This window comes from Oncorhynchus keta, unplaced genomic scaffold (assembly GCF_023373465.1).
Source record: "Oncorhynchus keta strain PuntledgeMale-10-30-2019 unplaced genomic scaffold, Oket_V2 Un_contig_2200_pilon_pilon, whole genome shotgun sequence".
NCBI lineage: Eukaryota > Metazoa > Chordata > Actinopteri > Salmoniformes > Salmonidae > Oncorhynchus > Oncorhynchus keta.
Window position 1 is genome coordinate 146,162 of NW_026282713.1, and position 21,339 is coordinate 167,500.

Genomic DNA, 21,339 nt, shown 5'->3' on the forward strand with positions numbered 1-21,339 from the left:
TCCGACACATTGGTGCAGCTGGCTTCCGGGTTAAGCAGTGGGTGTTATGAAGCGTGGTTTGGCGGGTCATGTTTCGGGGGACGCATGACTCGACATTCGCCTCTCCCGAGCCCGTTGGGAAGTTGCAGCAAATGAGACAAGATTGTAATCACGAAAAATAAAACAGATGCTCAAGTCATTTATATTATTTTTCTACTTCATGCATGAGGTCATAATTTGTATTGTTAGCCATTGTGCGATCTGAGAGAGAAACTGCAGAAACAATCGTGAATAGTTTTACTGTCTGTGTTCTAACCTGACTTATTGTACTAATAATATAAATATATGCCATTTAGCAGACGCTTTTATCCAAAGCGACTTACAGTCATGTGTGCATACATTCTACGTATGGGTGGTCCCGGGAATCGAACCCACTACCCTGGCGTTACAAGCGCCATGCTCTACCAACTGAGCTACAGAAGGACCACAAGAGTGAGACTGTCCTCATTATTGTCTCCACCCCCTCCAGGTGTCGCTTGTTTTCCCCAGTGTATTTATCCCTGTGTTTCCTGTTTCTCTGAGCCAGTGTATTTATCACTGTGTTTCCTGTCTCTCTGAGCCAGTGTATTTATCCCTGTGTTTCCTGTCTCTCTGAGCCAGTGTATTTATCCCTGTGTTTCCTGTTTCTCTGAGCCAGTGTATTTATCCCTGTGTTTCCTGTTTCTCTGAGCCAGTGTATTTATCCCTGTGTTTCCTGTTTCTCTGAGCCAGTGTATTTATCCCTGTGTTTCCTGTTTCTCTGAGCCAGTGTATTTATCCCTGTGTTTCCTGTCTCTCTGAGCCAGTGTATTTATCCCTGTGTTTCCTGTTTCTCTGTGCCAGTGTATTTATGCCTGTGTTTCCTGTCTCTCTGTGCCAGTGTATTTATCCCTGTGTTTCCTGTTTCTCTGTGCCATTGTATTTATCCCTGTGTTTCCTGTCTCTGTGCCAGTGTATTTATCCCTGTGTTTCCTGTCTCTCTGTGCCAGTGTATTTATCCCTGTGTTTGCTGTCTCTCTGAGCCAGTGTATTTATCCCTGTGTTCCTGTCTCTCTGAGCCAGTGTATTTATCCCTGTGTTTCCTGTCTCTCTGAGCCAGTGTATTTATCCCTGTGTTTCCTGTCTCTCTGAGCCAGTGTATTTATCCCTGTGTTTCCTGTCTCGTCTTGTATGTCCAAGCCTACCAGCAGTTTTTCCCGTTTTCCTGCTTTGTCTTTTCTCCTTTTTTCTAGTCCTCCCTGTTTCCTCGAGCCTGTCTGGACTCTGTACCCGCCTGCCTGACCATTGTGCCTGCCCTGACCTCGAGCCTGTCTGGACTCTGTACCCGCCTGCCTGACCATTGTGCCTGCCCTGACCTCGAGCCTGTCTGGACTCTGTACCCGCCTGCCTGACCATTGTGCCTGCCCTGACCTCGAGCCTGCCTGGACTCTGTACCCGCCTGCCTGACCATTGTGCCTGCCCTGACCTCGAGCCTGTCTGGACTCTGTACCCGCCTGCCTGACCATTGTGCCTGCCCTGACCTCGAGCCTGCCTGGACTCTGTACCCGCCTGCCTGACCATTGTGCCTGCCCTGACCTCGAGCCTGTCTGGACTCTGTACCCGCCTGCCTGACCATTGTGCCTGCCCTGACCCTCGAGCCTGTCTGGACTCTGTACCCGCCTGCCTGACCATTGTGCCTGCCCTGACCTCGAGCCTGCCTGGACTCTGTACCCGCCTGCCTGACCATTGTGCCTGCCCTGACCTCGAGCCTGTCTGGACTCTGTACCCGCCTGCCTGACCATGTGCCTGCCCTGACCTCGAGCCTGCCTGGACTCTGTACCCGCCTGCCTGACCATTGTGCCTGCCCTGACCTCGAGCCTGTCTGGACTCTGTACCCGCCTGCCTGACCATTGTGCCTGCCCTGACCTCGAGCCTGTCTGGACTCTGTACCCGCCTGCCTGACCATTGTGCCTGCCCTGACCTCGAGCCTGCCTGGACTCTGTACCCGCCTGCCTGACCATTGTGCCTGCCCTGACCTCGAGCCTGTCTGGACTCTGTACCCGCCTGCCTGACCATTGTGCCTGCCCTGACCTCGAGCCTGTCTGGACTCTGTACCCGCCTGCCTGACCATTGTGCCTGCCCTGACCTCGAGCCTGCCTGGACTCTGTACCCGCCTGCCTGACCATTGTGCCTGCCCTGACCTCGAGCCTGCCTGGACTCTGTACCCGCCTGCCTGACCATTGTGCCTGCCCTGACCTCGAGCCTGCCTCGACTCTGTACCCGCCTGCCTGACCATTGTGCTTGCCCTGACCTCGAGCCTGTCTGGACTCTGTACCCGCCTGCCTGACCATTGTGCCTGCCCTGACCTCGAGCCTGCCTGGACTCTGTACCCGCCTGCCTGACCATTGTGCCTGCCCTGACCTCGAGCCTGCCTGGACTCTGTACCCGCCTGCCTGACCATTGTGCCTGCCCTGACCTTGAGCCTACCTGGACTCTGATCTTGTTATGACCTTTTGCCTGTCCTTGACCTTTCTCTTTCCTACCCCTTTGAATTTATTAAACATCTTAAACTCCAACCATCTGCCTCCTGTGTCTGCATTTGGGTCTCGCCTAGTGTCATAATAGACTGTTTAATTTAATCCGTTTTTTGGAAGCTTTTAAAATGGTTAAGTGGATGTGAGATTTGAATTTTACCAGATGTTTTCTGATGACAAAACCAACAAAAACTTGTATAAAAGTTTGCTTCTTTATTGTCTAGACCTCCTGTTAAAAAGTGGTTGGAAACTCAAAACCTTCATGCTTAGTAACACTTAGCCTTCCAATGACTTTTGTTTGTGCCTGCACCTCAGATTTTAATTGGATGGTTTTCATGCACAGCCCTGGCGGTACCTGTAAAATGCTTTCATTAATTTACAGCTGCGAAAGTCCACATTATAATGTAAATCTGGCGCCCCTCTCAGAGTTCAGGATCAATTAACTGGCAGAGATATGTGTCTGGAAATAATTGTGAAAACCCACACAGCTTAATAAAAATGTACCAACAGAAGGTATAATATCAATACTGTACCATTCTACCATTCTGCTGTACTCTGGGGGGACACTACCATTCTGCTGTACTCTGAGAGGGACACTACCATTCTACCATTCTGCTGTACTCTGAGAGGGACACTACCATTTTACCATTCTGCTGTACTCTGAGAGGGACACTACCATTCTACCATTCTGCTGTACTCTGAGGGGGACACTACCATTCTGCTGTACTCTGAGAGGGACACTACCATTCTGCTGTACTCTGAGAGGGACACTACCATTTTGCTGTACTCTGAGAGGGACACTACCATTCTGCTGTACTCTGAGAGGGACACTACCATTCTGCTGTACTCTGAGAGGGACACTACCATTCTGCTGTACTCTGAGGGGGACACTACCATTCTACCATTCTGCTGTACTCTGAGAGGGACACTACCATTCTACCATTCTGCTGTACTCTGGGGGACACACTACCATTCTGCTGTACTCTGGGGGGGGGGGACACTACCATTCTGCTGTACTCTGGGGGGAAACTACCATTCTGCTGTACTCTGGGGGGGACACTACCATTCTGCTGTACTCTGAGGGGGACACTACCATTCTACCATTCTGCTGTACTCTGAGAGGAACACTACCATTCTACCATTCTGCTGTACTCTGAGAGGGACACTACCATTCTACCATTCTGCTGTACTCTGAGAGGGACACTACCATTCTACCATTCTGCTGTACTCTGGGGGACACACTACCATTCTGCTGTACTCTGGGGGACACTACCACTACCATTCTGCTGTACTCTGGGGGACAACCACTACCATTCTGCTGTACTCTGGGGGGGGACACTACCATTCTGCTGTACTCTGAGGGGGACACTACCATTCTACCATTCTGCTGTACTCTGAGAGGAACACTACCATTCTACCATTCTGCTGTACTCTGAGAGGGACACTACCATTCTACCATTCTGCTGTACTCTGAGAGGGACACTACCATTCTACCATTCTGCTGTACTCTGAGAGGGACACTACCATTCTACCATTCTGCTGTACTCTGAGGGGGACACTACCATTCTGCTGTACTCTGAGAGGGACACTACCATTCTGCTGTACTCTGAGGGGGACACTACCATTCTGCTGTACTCTGAGGGGGACACTACCATTCTGCTGTACTCTGAGAGGGACACTACCATTCTGCTGTACTCTGAGGGGGACACTACCATTCTGCTGTACTCTGAAGGGGACACTACCATTCTACCATTCTGCTGTACTCTGAGAGGGACACTACCATTCTACCATTCTGCTGTACTCTGAGAGGGACACTACCATTCTACCATTCTGCTGTACTCTGAGAGGGACACTACCATTCTGCTGTACTCTGAGGGGGACACTACCATTCTACCATTCTGCTGTACTCTGAGAGGGACACTACCATTCTACCATTCTGCTGTACTCTGAGAGGGACACTACCATTCTACCATTCTGCTGTACTCTGAGGGGGACACTACCATTCTACCATTCTGCTGTACTCTGAGGGGACACTACCATTCTACCATTCTGCTGTACTCTGAGAGGGACACTACCATTCTACCATTCTGCTGTACTCTGAGGGGGACACTACCATTCTGCTGTACTCTGAGAGGGACACTACCATTCTGCTGTACTCTGAGGGGGACACTACCATTCTACCATTCTGCTGTACTCTGAGGGGGACACTACCATTCTACCATTCTGCTGTACTCTGAGGGGGACACTACCATTCTACCATTCTGCTGTACTCTGAGAGGGACACTACCATTCTACCATTCTGCTGTACTCTGAGGGGGACACTACCATTCTACCATTCTGCTGTACTCTGAGAGGGACACTACCATTCTGCTGTACTCCGAGGGGGGACTACCATTCTGCTGTACTCCGAGGGGGGACTACCATTCTGCTGTACTCTGAGAGGGTCACTACCATTCTGCTGTACTCTGGGGGGGACACTACCATTCTGCTGTACTCTGAGCGGGACACTACCATTCTGCTGTACTCTGAGGGCAGGACACTACCATTCTGCTGTACTCTGGGAGGGACACTACCATTCTGCTGTACTCTGAGCAGGACACTACCATTCTGCTGTACTCTGAGGAGGAACACTACCATTCTGCTGTACTCTGAGAGGGACACTACCATTCTGCTGTACTCTGAGGAGGACACTACCATTCTGCTGTACTCTGAGCAGGACACTACCATTCTGCTGTACTCTGAGCAGGACACTACCATTCTGCTGTACTCTGAGAGGGACACTACCATTCTGCTGTACTCTGAGGAGGACACTACCATTCTGCTGTACTCTGAGCAGGACACTACCATTCTGCTGTACTCTGAGGTGGACACTACCATTCTGCTGTACTCTGAGAGGGACACTACCATTCTGCTGTACTCTGAGAGGGACACTACCATTCTGCTGTACTCTGAGGAGGACACTACCATTCTGCTGTACTCTGAGGAGGATACTACCATTCTGCTGTACTCTGAGGAGGACACTACCATTCTGCTGTACTCTGAGCAGGACACTACCATTCTGCTGTACTCTGAGGAGGACACTACCATTCTGCTGTACTCTGAGGAGGACACTACCATTCTGCTGTACTCTGAGGAGGACACTACCATTCTGCTGTACTCTGAGGAGGACACTACCATTCTGCTGTACTCTGAGCAGGACACTACCATTCTGCTGTACTCTGAGCAGGACACTACCATTCTGCTGTACTCTGAGCAGGACACTACCATTCTGCTGTACTCTGAGAGGGACACTACCATTCTGCTGTACTCTGAGGAGGACACTACCATTCTGCTGTACTCTGAGCAGGACACTACCATTCTGCTGTACTCTGAGCAGGACACTACCATTCTGCTGTACTCTGAGCAGGACACTACCATTCTGCTGTACTCTGGGGGGGACAATACCATTCTGCTGTACTCCGAGGGGGGACTACCATTCTGCTGTACTCTGAGAGGGACACTACCATTCTGCTGTACTCTGGGGGGGACACTACCATTCTGCTGTACTCTGAGCAGGACACTACCATTCTGCTGTACTCTGAGGTTGACACTACCATTCTGCTGTACTCTGAGGAGGGGCTACCATTTTGCTTTCCCACATGTGTCAGTCCAAAACACAACCACTGGAGATCTTGGGCTGCCATACTGGCTCAATCTGGAACAATTATTACCACCTTTACTGTGTGTGCTTTGGAGCCTGTAAGATGAATAGCACAGTAAAATGGAAAGGACAGTTGGACTAAATTAAACAGCGCTCATGCAGTCACTTTGAGATCAGTTCCTACAGTTAAGAGTCTTGACGCTACAGTGTTAAGGTTTAAGGTTTAACAGCCACTCTGTTTCTAATTGGTCTCCTGACGGGGTCCTGCTGTTAGTGATTCTGTCTGAGGCTCAAATGGTACCCTACTGCATAACATAGACCCCTGTGGGCCCTGGTCAAAAGCAGTGCACTATGTTTGGAATGGGGTGTAGTTTAGGACGCAGACAGACTAAGTGATATAGAGGAGCAGTGTCTGGGTGCCAGTCTGTTGCTGCTGTCTTGCCAACTCCTTATGGAACATATGTTTGGCTTGACAATGACAGCACCTGAGTTGGAAAGAGCACAAACAGGTCAGGATAAAACAGAGGACCATGTTGGTGGGGCACAGAACAGCAATTTGTCTGCAATTCCTCTGTGTGTCTGTGTCATGTTGGCCCACCCATGTCCTGGGGTATCTCAGTAGTAACATGTTGGCCCACCCATTTCCTGGGGTATCTCAGTAGAAACATGTGGGCCCACCCATGTCCTGGGGTATCTCAGTAGTAATATGTTGGCCCACCCATGTCCTGGGGTATCTCAGTAGTAACATGTTGGCCCACCCATGTCCTGGGGTATCTCAGTAGTAACATGTTGGCCCACCCATGTCCTGGGGTATCTCAGTAGTAACATGTTGGCCCACCCATGTCCTGGGGTATCTCAGTAGTAACATGTTGGCCCACCCATGTCCTGGGATATCTCAGTAGTAACATGTTGGCCCACCCATGTCCTGGGGTATCTCAGTAGTAACATGTTGGCCCACCCATGTCCTGGGATATCTCAGTAGTAACATGTTTGCCCACCCATGTCCTGGGGTATCTCAGTAGTAACATGTTGGCCCACCCATGTCCTGGGGTATCTCAGTAGTAACATGTTTGCCCACCCATGTCCTGGGGTATCTCAGTAGTAACATGTTGGCCCACCCATGTCCTGGGATATCTCAGTAGTAACATGTTTGCCCACCCATGTCCTGGGGTATCTCAGTAGTAACATGTTGGCCCACCCATGTCCTGGGGTATCTCAGTAGTAACATGTTGGCCCACCCATGTCCTGGGGTATCTCAGTAGTAACATGTTTGCCCACCCATGTCCTGGGGTATCTCAGTAGTAACATGTTGGCCCACCCATGTCCTGGTGTATCTCAGTAGTAACATGTGGGCCCACCCATGTCCTGGGGTATCTCAGTAGTAACATGTTGGCCCACCCATGTCCTGGGGTATCTCAGTAGTAACATGTTGGCCCACCCATGTTCTGGGGTATCTCAGTAGTAACATATTGACCCACCCATGTTCTGGGGTATCTCAGTAGTAACATGTTGGCCCACCCATGTCCTGGGGTATCTCAGTAGTAACATGTTGGCCCACCCATGTCCTGGGGTATCTCAGTAGTAACATGTTGGCCCACCCATGTCCTGGGGTATCTCAGTAGTAACATGTTGGCCCACCCATGTTCTGGGGTATCTCAGTAGTAACATGTGGGCCCACCCATGTTCTGGGGTATCTCAGTAGTAACATGTGGGCCCACCCATGTTCTGGGGTATCTCAGTAGTAACATATTGACCCACCCATGTCCTGGGGTATCTCAGTAGTAACATGTTGGCCCACCCATGTTCTGGGGTATCTCAGTAGTAACATGTGGGCCCACCCATGTTCTGGGGTATCTCAGTAGTAACATGTGGGCCCACCCATGTTCTGGGGTATCTCAGTAGTAACATATTGACCCACCCATGTCCTGGGGTATCTCAGTAGTAACATGTTGGCCCACCCATGTCCTGGGTCTGGGTCCTAGTAACATGTGGGCCCACCCATGTTCTGGGGTATCTCAGTAGTAACATATTGACCCACCCATGTCCTGGGATATCTCAGTAGTAACATGTTGGCCCACCCATGTCCTGGGGTATCTCAGTAGTAACATGTTGGCCCACCCATGTCCTGGGGTATCTCAGTAGTAACATGTTGGCCCACCCATGTTCTGGGGTATCTCAGTAGTAACATGTTGGCCCACCCATGTTCTGGGGTATCTCAGTAGTAACATGTTGGCCCACCCATGTCCTGGGGTATCTCAGTAGTAACATGTTGGCCCACCCATGTCCTGGGGTATCTCAGTAGTAACATGTTGGCCCACCCATGTCCTGGGGTATCTCAGTAGTAACATGTTGGCCCACCCATGTCCTGGGGTATCTCAGTAGTAACATGTGGGCCCACCCATGTCCTGGGGTATCTCAGTAGTAACATGTTGGCCCACCCATGTCCTGGGTCTGGGTCCTAGTAACATGTTGGCCCACCCATGTCCTGGGGTATCTCAGTAGTAACATGTTGGCCCACCCATGTCCTGGGTCTGGGTCCTAGTAACATGTTGGCCCACCCATGTCCTGGGGTATCTCAGTAGTAACATGTGGGCCCACCCATGTCCTGGGGTATCTCAGTAGTAACATGTTGGCCCACCCATGTCCTGGGGTATCTCAGTAGTAACATGTTGGCCCACCCATGTCCTGGGGTATCTCAGTAGTAACATGTTGGCCCACCCATGTTCTGGGGTATCTCAGTAGTAACATGTGGGCCCACCCATGTCCTGGGGTATCTCAGTAGTAACATGTTGGCCCACCCATGTTCTGGGGTATCTCAGTAGTAACATGTGGGCCCACCCATGTCCTGGGGTATCTCAGTAGTAACATGTGGGCCCACCCATGTCCTGGGGTATCTCAGTAGTAACATGTTGGCCCACCCATGTCCTGGGTCTGGGTCCTAGTAACATGTTGGCCCACCCATGTCCTGGGGTATCTCAGTAGTAACATGTTGGCCCACCCATGTTCTGGGGTATCTCAGTAGTAACATGTTGGCCCACCCATGTCCTGGGTCTGGGTCCTAGTAACATGTTGGCCCACCCATGTTCTGGGGTATCTCAGTAGTAACATGTTGGCCCACCCATGTCCTGGGTCTGGGTCCTAGTAACATGTTGGCCCACCCATGTCCTGGGTCTGGGTCCTAGTAACATGTTGGCCCACCCATGTCCTGGGTCTGGGTCCTAGTAACATGTTGGCCCACCCATGTTCTGGGGTATCTCAGTAGTAACATGTTGGCCCACCCATGTCCTGGGTCTGGGTCCTAGTAACATGTTGGCCCACCCATGTCCTGGGATATCTCAGTAGTAACATGTTGGCCCACCCATGTCCTGGGGTATCTCAGTAGTAACATGTGGGCCCACCCATGTCCTGGGGTATCTCAGTAGTAACATGTTTGCCCACCCATGTCCTGGGGTATCTCAGTAGTAACATGTTGGCCCACCCATGTCCTGGGATATCTCAGTAGTAACATGTTTGCCCACCCATGTCCTGGGGTATCTCAGTAGTAACATGTTGGCCCACCCATGTCCTGGGGTATCTCAGTAGTAACATGTTGGCCCACCCATGTCCTGGGGTATCTCAGTAGTAACATGTTTGCCCACCCATGTCCTGGGGTATCTCAGTAGTAACATGTTGGCCCACCCATGTCCTGGTGTATCTCAGTAGTAACATGTGGGCCCACCCATGTCCTGGGGTATCTCAGTAGTAACATGTTGGCCCACCCATGTCCTGGGGTATCTCAGTAGTAACATGTTGGCCCACCCATGTTCTGGGGTATCTCAGTAGTAACATATTGACCCACCCATGTTCTGGGGTATCTCAGTAGTAACATGTTGGCCCACCCATGTCCTGGGGTATCTCAGTAGTAACATGTTGGCCCACCCATGTCCTGGGGTATCTCAGTAGTAACATGTTGGCCCACCCATGTTCTGGGGTATCTCAGTAGTAACATGTTGGCCCACCCATGTCCTGGGGTATCTCAGTAGTAACATGTTGGCCCACCCATGTTCTGGGGTATCTCAGTAGTAACATGTGGGCCCACCCATGTTCTGGGGTATCTCAGTAGTAACATATTGACCCACCCATGTTCTGGGGTATCTCAGTAGTAACATGTTGGCCCACCCATGTCCTGGGGTATCTCAGTAGTAACATGTTGGCCCACCCATGTCCTGGGGTATCTCAGTAGTAACATGTTGGCCCACCCATGTTCTGGGGTATCTCAGTAGTAACATGTTGGCCCACCCATGTCCTGGGGTATCTCAGTAGTAACATGTTGGCCCACCCATGTTCTGGGGTATCTCAGTAGTAACATGTGGGCCCACCCATGTTCTGGGGTATCTCAGTAGTAACATGTGGGCCCACCCATGTTCTGGGGTATCTCAGTAGTAACATATTGACCCACCCATGTCTGGGGTATCTCAGTAGTAACAACCCATGTTCTGGGGTATCTCAGTAGTAACATTGGGCCCACCCATGTTCTGGGGTATCTCAGTAGTAACATGTGGGCCCACCCATGTTCTGGGTATCTCAGTATCTCTGGGGTATCTCAGTAGTAACATGTTGGCCCACCCATGTCCTGGGTCTGGGTCCTAACATGTTGGCCCACCCATGTTCTGGGGTATCTCAGTAGTAACATATTGACCCACCCCCTGGGTACAGTAGTAACATGTTGGCCCACCCATGTCTGGGGTATCTCAGTAGTAACATGTTGGCCCACCCATGTCCTGGGGTATCTCAGTAGTAACATGTTGGCCCACCCATGTCTGGGGTATCTCAGTAGTAACATGTTGGCCCACCCATGTTCTGGGGTATCTCAGTAGTAACATGTTGGCCCACCCATGTCCTGGGGTATCTCAGTAACAGTGGCCCAACTAGTAATGTTGGCCCACCCATGTCCTGGGGTATCTCAGTAGTAACATGTTGGCCCACCCATGTCCTGGGGTATCTCAGTAGTAACATGTTGGCCCACCCATGTCCTGGGGTATCTCAGTAGTAACATGTGGGCCCACCCATGTCCTGGGGTATCTCAGTAGTAACATGTTGGCCCACCCATGTCCTGGGTCTGGGTCCTAGTAACATGTTGGCCCACCCATGTCCTGGGGTATCTCAGTAGTAACATGTTGGCCCACCCATGTCCTGGGTCTGGGTCCTAGTAACATGTTGGCCCACCCATGTCCTGGGGTATCTCAGTAGTAACATGTGGGCCCACCCATGTCCTGGGGTATCTCAGTAGTAACATGTGGGCCCACCCATGTCCTGGGGTATCTCAGTAGTAACATGTTGGCCCACCCATGTCCTGGGTCTGGGTCCTAGTAACATGTTGGCCCACCCATGTCCTGGGTCTGGGTCCTAGTAACATGTTGGCCCACCCATGTTCTGGGGTATCTCAGTAGTAACATGTTGGCCCACCCATGTCCTGGGTCTGGGTCCTAGTAACATGTTGGCCCACCCATGTCCTGGGATATCTCAGTAGTAACATGTGGGCAGTAGTAACATGTGGGCCCCCATGTCCTGGGGTATCCAGTAGTAACATGTTTGCCCACCCATGTCCTGGGGTATCTCAGTAGTAACATGTTGGCCCACCCATGTCCTGGGGTATCTCAGTAGTAACATGTTGGCCCACCCATGTCCTGGGGTATCTCAGTAGTAACATGTTGGCCCACCCATGTCCTGGGGTATCTCAGTAGTAACATGTTGGCCCACCCATGTCCTGGGGTATCTCAGTAGTAACATGTTGGCCCACCCATGTCCTGGGGTATCTCAGTAGTAACATGTGGGCCCACCCATGTCCTGGGGTATCTCAGTAGTGGCCCAACATAGTAACATGTTGGCCCACCCATGTCCTGGGGTATCTCAGTAGTTGGCCCACCCATGTCCTGGGTCCCACCCATGTGGCCCACCCTGGGGTATCTCAGTAGTAACATGTGGGCCCACCCATGTCCTGGGGTATCTCAGTAGTAACATGTTGGCCCACCCATGTCCTGGGGTATCTCAGTAGTAACATGTTGGCCCACCCATGTCCTGGGGTATCTCAGTAGTAACATGTTGGCCCACCCATGTCCTGGGGTATAACTGGCCCACCCAGTAGTAACATGTTGGCCCACCCATGTCCTGGGGTATCTCAGTAGTAACAACCCATGTCCTGGGGTATCTCAGTAGTAACATGGCCCACCCATGTCCTGGGGTATCTCAGTAGTAACATGTTGGCCCACCCATGTCCATCTCAGTAGTAACATGTTGGCCCACCCATGTCCTGGGGTATCTCAGTAGTAACATGTGGGCCCACCCATGTTCTGGGGTATCTCAGTAGTAACATGTTGGCCCATCTCAGTAGTAACATGGCCCACCCATGGGGTATCTCAGTAGTAACATATTGACCCACCCATGTCCTGGGGTATCTCAGTAGTAACATGTTGGCCCACCCATGTTCTGGGGTATCTCAGTAGTAACATGTTGGCCCACCCATGTTCTGGGGTATCTCAGTAGTAACATGTAGGCCCACCCATGTTCTGGGGTATCTCAGTAGTAACATATTGACCCCCACCCATGTCCTGGGGTATCTCAGTAGTAACATGTTGGCCCACCCATGTCCTGGGTCTGGGTCCAGTAGTAACATGTGGGCCCACCCATGTTCTGGGGTATCTCAGTAGTAACATATTGACCCACCCATGTCCTGGGATATCTCAGTAGTAACATGTTGGCCCACCCATGTCCTGGGGTATCTCAGTAGTAACATGTTGGCCCACCCATGTCCTGGGGTATCTCAGTAGTAACATGTTGGCCCACCCATGTTCTGGGGTATCTCAGTAGTAACATGTTGGCCCACCCATGTTCTGGGGTATCTCAGTAGTAACATGTTGGCCCACCCATGTCCTGGGGTATCTCAGTAGTAACATGTTGGCCCACCCATGTCCTGGGGTATCTCAGTAGTAACATGTTGGCCCACCCATGTCCTGGGGTATCTCAGTAGTAACATGTTGGCCCACCCATGTCCTGGGGTATCTCAGTAGTAACATGTGGGCCCACCCATGTCCTGGGGTATCTCAGTAGTAACATGTTGGCCCACCCATGTCCTGGGTCTGGGTCCTAGTAACATGTTGGCCCACCCATGTCCTGGGGTATCTCAGTAGTAACATGTTGGCCCACCCATGTCCTGGGTCTGGGTCCTAGTAACATGTTGGCCCACCCATGTCCTGGGGTATCTCAGTAGTAACATGTGGGCCCACCCATGTCCTGGGGTATCTCAGTAGTAACATGTTGGCCCACCCATGTCCTGGGGTATCTCAGTAGTAACATGTTGGCCCACCCATGTCCTGGGGTATCTCAGTAGTAACATGTTGGCCCACCCATGTTCTGGGGTATCTCAGTAGTAACATGTGGGCCCACCCATGTCCTGGGGTATCTCAGTAGTAACATGTTGGCCCACCCATGTTCTGGGGTATCTCAGTAGTAACATGTGGGCCCACCCATGTCCTGGGGTATCTCAGTAGTAACAGTAACATGTGGGCCCACCCATGTCCTGGGGTATCTCAGTAGTAACATGTTGGCCCACCCATGTCCTGGGTCTGGGTCCTAGTAACATGTTGGCCCACCCATGTCCTGGGGTATCTCAGTAGTAACATGTTGGCCCACCCATGTTCTGGGGTATCTCAGTAGTAACATGTTGGCCCACCCATGTCCTGGGTCTGGGTCCTAGTAACATGTTGGCCCACCCATGTTCTGGGGTATCTCAGTAGTAACATGTTGGCCCACCCATGTCCTGGGTCTGGGTCCTAGTAACATGTTGGCCCACCCATGTTCTGGGGTATCTCAGTAGTAACATGTTGGCCCACCCATGTCCTGGGTCTGGGTCCTAGTAACATGTTGGCCCACCCATGTCCTGGGTCTGGGTCCTAGTAACATGTTGGCCCACCCATGTCCTGGGTCTGGGTCCTAGTAACATGTTGGCCCACCCATGTTCTGGGGTATCTCAGTAGTAACATGTTGGCCCACCCATGTCCTGGGTCTGGGTCCTAGTAACATGTTGGCCCACCCATGTCCTGGGATATCTCAGTAGTAACATGTTGGCCCACCCATGTCCTGGGGTATCTCAGTAGTAACATGTGGGCCCACCCATGTCCTGGGGTATCTCAGTAGTAACATGTTGGCCCACCCATGTCCTGGGGTATCTCAGTAGTAACATGTTGGCCCACCCATGTCCTGGGGTATCTCAGTAGTAACATGTTGGCCCACCCATGTCCTGGGGTATCTCAGTAGTAACATGTGGGCCCACCCATGTCCTGGGGTATCTCAGTAGTAACATGTTGGCCCACCCATGTCCTGGGGTATCTCAGTAGTAACATGTGGGCCCACCCATGTCCTGGGGTATCTCAGTAGTAACATGTTGGCCCACCCATGTCCTGGGGTATCTCAGTAGTAACATGTTGGCCCACCCATGTCCTGGGGTATCTCAGTAGTAACATGTGGGCCCACCCATGTCCTGGGGTATCTCAGTAGTAACATGTGGGCCCACCCATGTCCTGGGGTATCTCAGTAGTAACATGTGGGCCCACCCATGTCCTGGGGTATCTCAGTAGTAATATGTTGGCCCACCCATGTCCTGGGGTATCTCAGTAGTAACATGTTGGCCCACCCATGTCCTGGGGTATCTCAGTAGTAACATGTGGGCCCACCCATGTCCTGGGGTATCTCAGTAGTAACATGTGGGCCCACCCATGTCCTGGGGTATCTCAGTAGTAACATGTTGGCCCACCCATGTCCTGGGGTATCTCAGTAGTAACATGTGGGCCCACCCATGTCCTGGGGTATCTCAGTAGTAACATGTGGGCCCACCCATGTCCTGGGGTATCTCAGTAGTAACATGTGGGCCCACCCATGTCCTGGGGTATCTCAGTAGTAACATGTTGGCCCACCCATGTCCTGGGGTATCTCAGTAGTAACATGTTGGCCCACCCATGTCCTGGGGTATCTCAGTAGTAACATTTTGGCCCACCCATGTCCTGGGGTATCTCAGTAGTAACATGTTGGCCCACCCATGTCCTGGGGTATCTCAGTAGTAACATGTTGGCCCACCCATGTCCTGGGGTATCTCAGTAGTAACATGTTGGCCCATCCATGTCCTGGGGTATCTCAGTAGTAACATGTTGGCCCACCCATGTCCTGGGGTATCTCAGTAGTAACATGTTGGCCCACCCATGTCCTGGGGTATATCAGTAGTATCATATTGACCCACCCATGTTCTGGGGTATCTCAGTAGTAACATGTTGGCCCACCCATGTCCTGGGGTATCTCAGTAGTAACATGTGGGCCCACCCATGTCCTGGGGTATCTCAGTAGTAACATGTTGGCCCACCCATGTTCTGGTGTATCTCAGTAGAAACATGTGGGCCCACCCATGTCCTGGGGTATCTCAGTAGTAACATGTTGCCCCCATTAATTCTAGTGTCTAACCCCACTAGAATGAGTGCAGCCATATTGGTGCAGTAGATATGTACAACAGATATCAACTGGAGGTCAGAACCATGTCCACCTTCTTCTGACAAATATTTGATCCAGTCTAGGGACATTGATGAGAATACATCTGTTCTGACAGATATTTGATCCAGTCTAGGGACATGGATGAGAATACATCTGTTCTGACAGATATTTGATCCAGTCTAGGGACATGGATGAGAATACATCTGTTCTGACAGATATCTGATCCAGTCTAGGGACATGGATGAGAATACATCTGTTCTGACAGATATTTGATCCAGTCTAGGGACATGAATGAGAGTACATCTGTTCTGACTGCACACAAGCCATAGATGAGGTACACCCACAGCACAGTACATAACCATTTGGAGTCCAGTGGTCCTTCTGTAGCTCAGTTGGTAGAGCATGGCGCTTGTAACGCCAGGGTAGTGGGTTCGATTCCCAGGTCCACCCATACGTAGAATGTATGCACACATGACTGTAAGTCGCTTTGGATAAAAGCGTCTGCGAAATGGCATATATTATTATATTATATATTATTGTTCTGTCTACCTGATATAAGAATTTGTATGTTTAAGATAATGACTAAAGTATTCCACCCTGAAACCATATAATTGTATGAAATGTGTCAGAGTCATAATCCAATAATGTGTGTGACTAGACTTTTATAAGACTATGTCATTGTGTTACTATTTCGCAGTATGAGCAGGGTATAGTTGAGACATTCAAGGACAACTGAACTGTTGACTTGTGATAACGGTGAAACTAATAACTGGAAAGAGGCCTCCCCACCCTAGGGAGGAGAGCAACTGTTAGAAACGGCTTGCAGAAGATGATGAAACATGTTGCAGAAGGGTGATAAACAATGTATGTGAACTTTGGAAAAATACAGCCCACCTAAAGAGAGGTGGAGTTTCTACTGATGTGAGTTCATTTGTGTGTGTGTGTGTGTGCTATGAAAAGATTGTGTTGTCATTTTGAAGTCAGAGCGCTCTCTGAATAAAGTATTGATCTATTGCAGACTGGGACTTTGTCTAATTCTTCACTAACCAGAGCCTTACAACCTCTGGGAATTGGTCAAAGCTTGAGTGATAGTTGAGTTCCAACACTGAAATTCAGTGCAGCTCATCGGTGCAGCTAATCGGTGCAGCTCATAGGAACATTGGTGCAGCTCATAGGAACATTGGTGCAGCTCATCGGTGCAGCTCATAGGAACATCGGTGCAGCTCATAGGAACATCGGTGCAGCTCACAGGAACATTGGTGCAGCTCATAGGAACATTGGTGCAGCTCATAGGAACATCGGTGCAGCTCATAGGAACATCGGTGCAGCTCACAGGAACATTGGTGCAGCTCATAGGAACATCGGTGCAGCTCATAGGAACATCGGTGCAGCTCATAGGAACATCGGTGCAGCTCATAGGAACATCGGTGCAGCTCACAGGAACATTGGTGCAGCTAATCGGTGCAGCTCATAGGAACATTGGTGCAGCTAATCGGTGCAGCTCATAGGAACATCGGTGCAGCTAATCAGTGCTGCTCATCGGAACATCGGTGCAGCTAATCAGTGCAGCTCATAGGAACATCGGTGCAGCTCATAGGAACATCGGTGCAGCTCATAGGAACATTGGTGCAGCTCATCGGTGCAGCTCATAGGAACATTGGTGCAGCTCATCGATGCAGCTCATTGGAACATTGGTGCAGCTCATAGGAACATCGGTGTAGCTCATAGGAACATTGGTGCAGCTCATAGGAACATCGGTGCAGCTCATCGGTGCAGCTCATCGATGCAGCTCATTGGAACATTGGTGCAGCTCATAGGAACATTGGTGCAGCTCATAGGAACATCGGTGCAGCTCATCGGTGCAGCTCATCGCTGCAGCTCATCGGTGCAGCTCATCGGTACAGCTCATCGCTGCAGCTCACACATAAGTGGAGGTGAAGCGCAATGAATCTATGGCCAATAAAACTGTGGGGTTTTCTCACTGACCTCAAGGCCCTTTTTCTTTTGTAAATCACGGGAGATTTACAAATCCAATACGTGACCTGGATAGTTCTGTAATCAACCTGCTTTCCAAGTCACCTTTCTTAACATTACTGAGAAGTTTTTAGGGCTTAATGCTCCATTTAAAGAAAACAGACGCTGAATGTAGTTAGAAAGCCTGGTATTTGAGAAGAAGTGAATGAGATACATTCATATATTATCCTCACTGACTTTAGGACCTCTGAAAGAGAGGAGATATGATGACCCAAATACCTCACGGTCATTGACCATACCTCTCCCCCGTCTCTCCCTATCCCTCCATTCTCCCCCACTAACACATTTCTCCCCCACCCTGCTCTTCCCCCCTCTCTTCCTCCTCTCTCTCCCACCCTGCTCTTCCCCCCTCTCTTCCTCCTGTCTCCCCCACCCTGCTCTTCCCCCCTCTCTTCCTCCTCTCTCCCCCACCCTGCTCTTCCCCCCTCTCTTCCTCCTCTCTCCCCCACCCTGCTCTTCCCCCCTCTCTTCCTCCTCTCTCCCCCACCCTGCTCTTCCCCCCTCTCTTCCTCCTCTCTCCCCCACCCTGCTCTTCCCCCCTCTCTTCCTCCTCTCTCTCCCACCCTGCTCTTCCCCCCTCTCTTCCTCCTCTCTCTCCCACCCTGCTCTTCCCCCCTCTCTTCCTCCTCTCTCTCCCACCCTGCTCTTCCCCCTCTCTTCCTCCCTCTCCCCCACCCTGCTCTTCCCCCCCTCCTCTTCCACCCTCTCTCCCCCACCCTGCTCTTCCTCCCTCTCTTCCCCCTCCTCTCTCCCCCACCCTGCTCTTCCCCCTCTCTTCCTCCTCTCTCTCCCACCCTGCTCTTCCCCCCTCTCTTCCTCCTCTCTCCCCCACCCTGCTCTTCCTCCCTCTCTTCCTCCTCTCTCCCCCACCCTGCTCTTCCTCCCTCTCTTCCTCCTCTCTCCCCCACCCTGCTCTTCCCCCCTCTCTTCCTCCTCTCTCCCCCACCCTGCTCTTCCTCCCTCTCTTCCTCCTCTCTCCCCCACCCTGCTCTTCCCCCCTCTCTTCCTCCTCTCTCCCCCACCATGCTCTTCCCCCCTCTCTTCCTCCTCTCAACAGAAGATGACATTCCGGAGGGGAGCAGCAGAGTGAAGAGGTCTGGATTGGGGTGTAGGGGTGTAAGTCTGAGAGCCTGGTGAGTCAGTCAATCATATTTCAGAACAGACAGAGGACCACACCACTGGCGCCACATCAGTGCAGAGCAGAGAGGCTAGAGAGGGGAGGGTTACACACAGGCATACAGGCACACACACACACACACACACACACACACACACACACACACACACACACACACACACACACACACACACACACACACACACACACACACACACACACACACACACACACACACACACACACACACACACACACACACACACACAGAGTACCCTGTCCGCACCACAGAGGAACTGCTGGTCTGTACTGGAGAACAGATGTCAGAGTGAATGGTTTATGCTCCATGGTGAACTGCCTGGAGTCACACAGCAATCCTTTTCCATTCTTCAGTCTGTGTTTACATACAACATGTACCATCCTCCACAAATCTAACAGACATCCAACCACAAAAAGGGTTGGCAAAGAGAGAAAGCAGAACGTTGCCTTTTAGCCAGCATGAAACAAAGAGAGAGGATGAATGGGTGCTAGATTAGAACCTCCATGTTTTTGTGGAGATTCATAACTATCCTGGGGTTTGTTATTAGCTTTATCAGAGAGACAGAGAGAGGGGACAGGAGACAGAGAGACAGAGAGAGAGAGACAGACAGACAGACAGAGAGAGGGAAGAGAGAGAGAGACAGAGAGAGAGAGAGAGAGAGAGAGAGAGAGAGAGGAGATAGACTGTCTGTGTGTTCTTTAGAGGTGTTTTGAACAATGGGACAGGATATTTATTTATGGAGTGAGGACTCCAAGGTGCTCATGGGATGAGACAGATATTGTAAAAATAATTATTAAGATGACACATAATCCTTCTAACACTCTGATACCTGTGATCCCATTCCTCTTGTCTAAACCCTGGTTCTCTGCCAAAGAGGGAAAGGGGAAGGGGGAGACCTAGTCAGTTGCACAACTGAATGGTTTCAATTAAAATGTGTCTTCCGGATTTAACCCAACCCCTCTGAATCAGACTGTCAGGCTCGGTAACTGAAGGGGTTCGAGCCCTGTGAGTCTTAAATAGCTCATGATAATCTCTCCTGTTGACTGGTGACGAGAAAGAGACAGGTGTGTTGTATCTCCATGACGACCCAGGCCCACACAGACACAGCCACTCACTGACAGACACACAGACAGCCCTTACATTCCTGCTGGAGACACAAAGTACAATGTGAATGACAGGGAAAAACACAGGGATAACTAGCCTTCTGGTCCAGGCTGTGGAGAGAAGGAAATGGAATGTATTCCGTATGGGGGGCTGGAAAGAGGGAATTCATTAGTTCCAGAATCTTCTAGGGGAGAGTGGGGTATGATGAGCCAAAGGGGTAAGTTGAGGCACCCTTGTTTCTAGGAAACCATAGACAAAATGTCTAATTTGACCAAATATTTATGAAATATATACATATATATTTTTGGTTGTATTTTCGTGATATCCAATTGCGATCTGGTGTCATCGCTGCACCTCCCCAACGGGCTCAGGAGAGTCATGAGGTCAAGTCATGAGTCCTCCGCCAGACCGAGGTTCTTAACACCCGCCTGCTTAACCCGGGAGCCAGTTGTTACACCGTTCAACCGACGACCGAGGGCAGCCTGCAGGCGCCCGGCCCGCCACAAGGAGTCGCTAGAGTGCGATGAGCCCCCCTGACCAAACCCTCCTCTAACCCGGAGGACTCTGGGCCAATTGTGCACCGCCGTATGGGACTCCAGGTCACGGCTGGTTGTGACACAGCCTGGGATCGAACCCGGGTCTGTAGTGACGCCCCAAGTGTGGGCTAATATAGTAAAAATGTTATCCTTGGGGTAAGTTGTGTCAATGGTTGAGCCAATGGCAAGTTGAGCAAGTGTTGTCTTCCCAGGCGTAATGCAAGGCATTATCTCTAGGATATGAGGTAAAAACAAGGCCTGGCCTGTGTTAAAGTACAATGTGTTTGTTAGGTGTTAAGCCTGTGTTGAAAGATGCTTAAAAGAGGCCTCTCGTGTGGTGCAGTGGTCTAAAGCAGAGGCATCACTACAGATCTGGGTTTGATCCTGGGGTGTGTCGCCACCAGGAGACCCATGAGGCACTGCACAATTGGGTTAGTGGAGGGTTTGGTCCGCCTGGATGTCCTTGTCCTATCGCGCTCTAGCAGCTCCTTGTGCCGGTTACATGCACGCTGACTTCGGTCGCCGGCTGTACAGTGTTTCCCCCGAAACACTGTGTTTGGGAAATAAAGGTAACAATATTCCATTCAGTTGTGCTGGGTAATGTCAGGAAAAGAGGTCCCACGCACACACACACACACACACACACACACACACACACACACACACACACACACACACACATAGATGTTCAGTAGAAGCTGGGTAATGTCAGGAAAAGAGGTCCCCCACACACACACGCACACACACACACACACACACACACACACACACACACACACACACACACACACACACACATAGATGTTCAGTAGAAGCTGGGTAAT

General features: G+C 50.9%; 1 protein-coding gene across 1 annotated transcript; it reads right to left on the reverse strand.

Annotated features, from left to right (window-relative positions):
- Positions 1-321: 321 nt before the first annotated feature.
- LOC127921320 (uncharacterized) lies at positions 322-2,260 on the reverse strand. The gene is made up of 2 exons (XM_052505033.1): positions 1,814-2,260; positions 322-1,593 (listed from the first exon to the last, which is right to left on the reverse strand). The coding sequence occupies exons 1-2, from the start codon at positions 2,236-2,238 to the stop codon at positions 1,086-1,088; spliced, it is 933 nt and encodes a 310-aa protein (XP_052360993.1). The 5' UTR covers positions 2,239-2,260; the 3' UTR covers positions 322-1,085.
- Positions 2,261-21,339: the final 19,079 nt, after the last annotated feature.

Excerpts from the sequence above, each read along its gene's own strand:
- LOC127921320 (XM_052505033.1), bottom strand. The coding sequence starts at position 2,238 with ATGGTCAGGCAGGCGGGTACAGAGTCCAGGCAGGCTCGAGGTCAGGGC. Across the intron at positions 1,594-1,813 it reads AGAGTCCAGGCAGGCTCGAG|GTCAGGGCAGGCACAATGGT; the intron begins GTCAGGGCAGGC and ends GACAGGCTCGAG.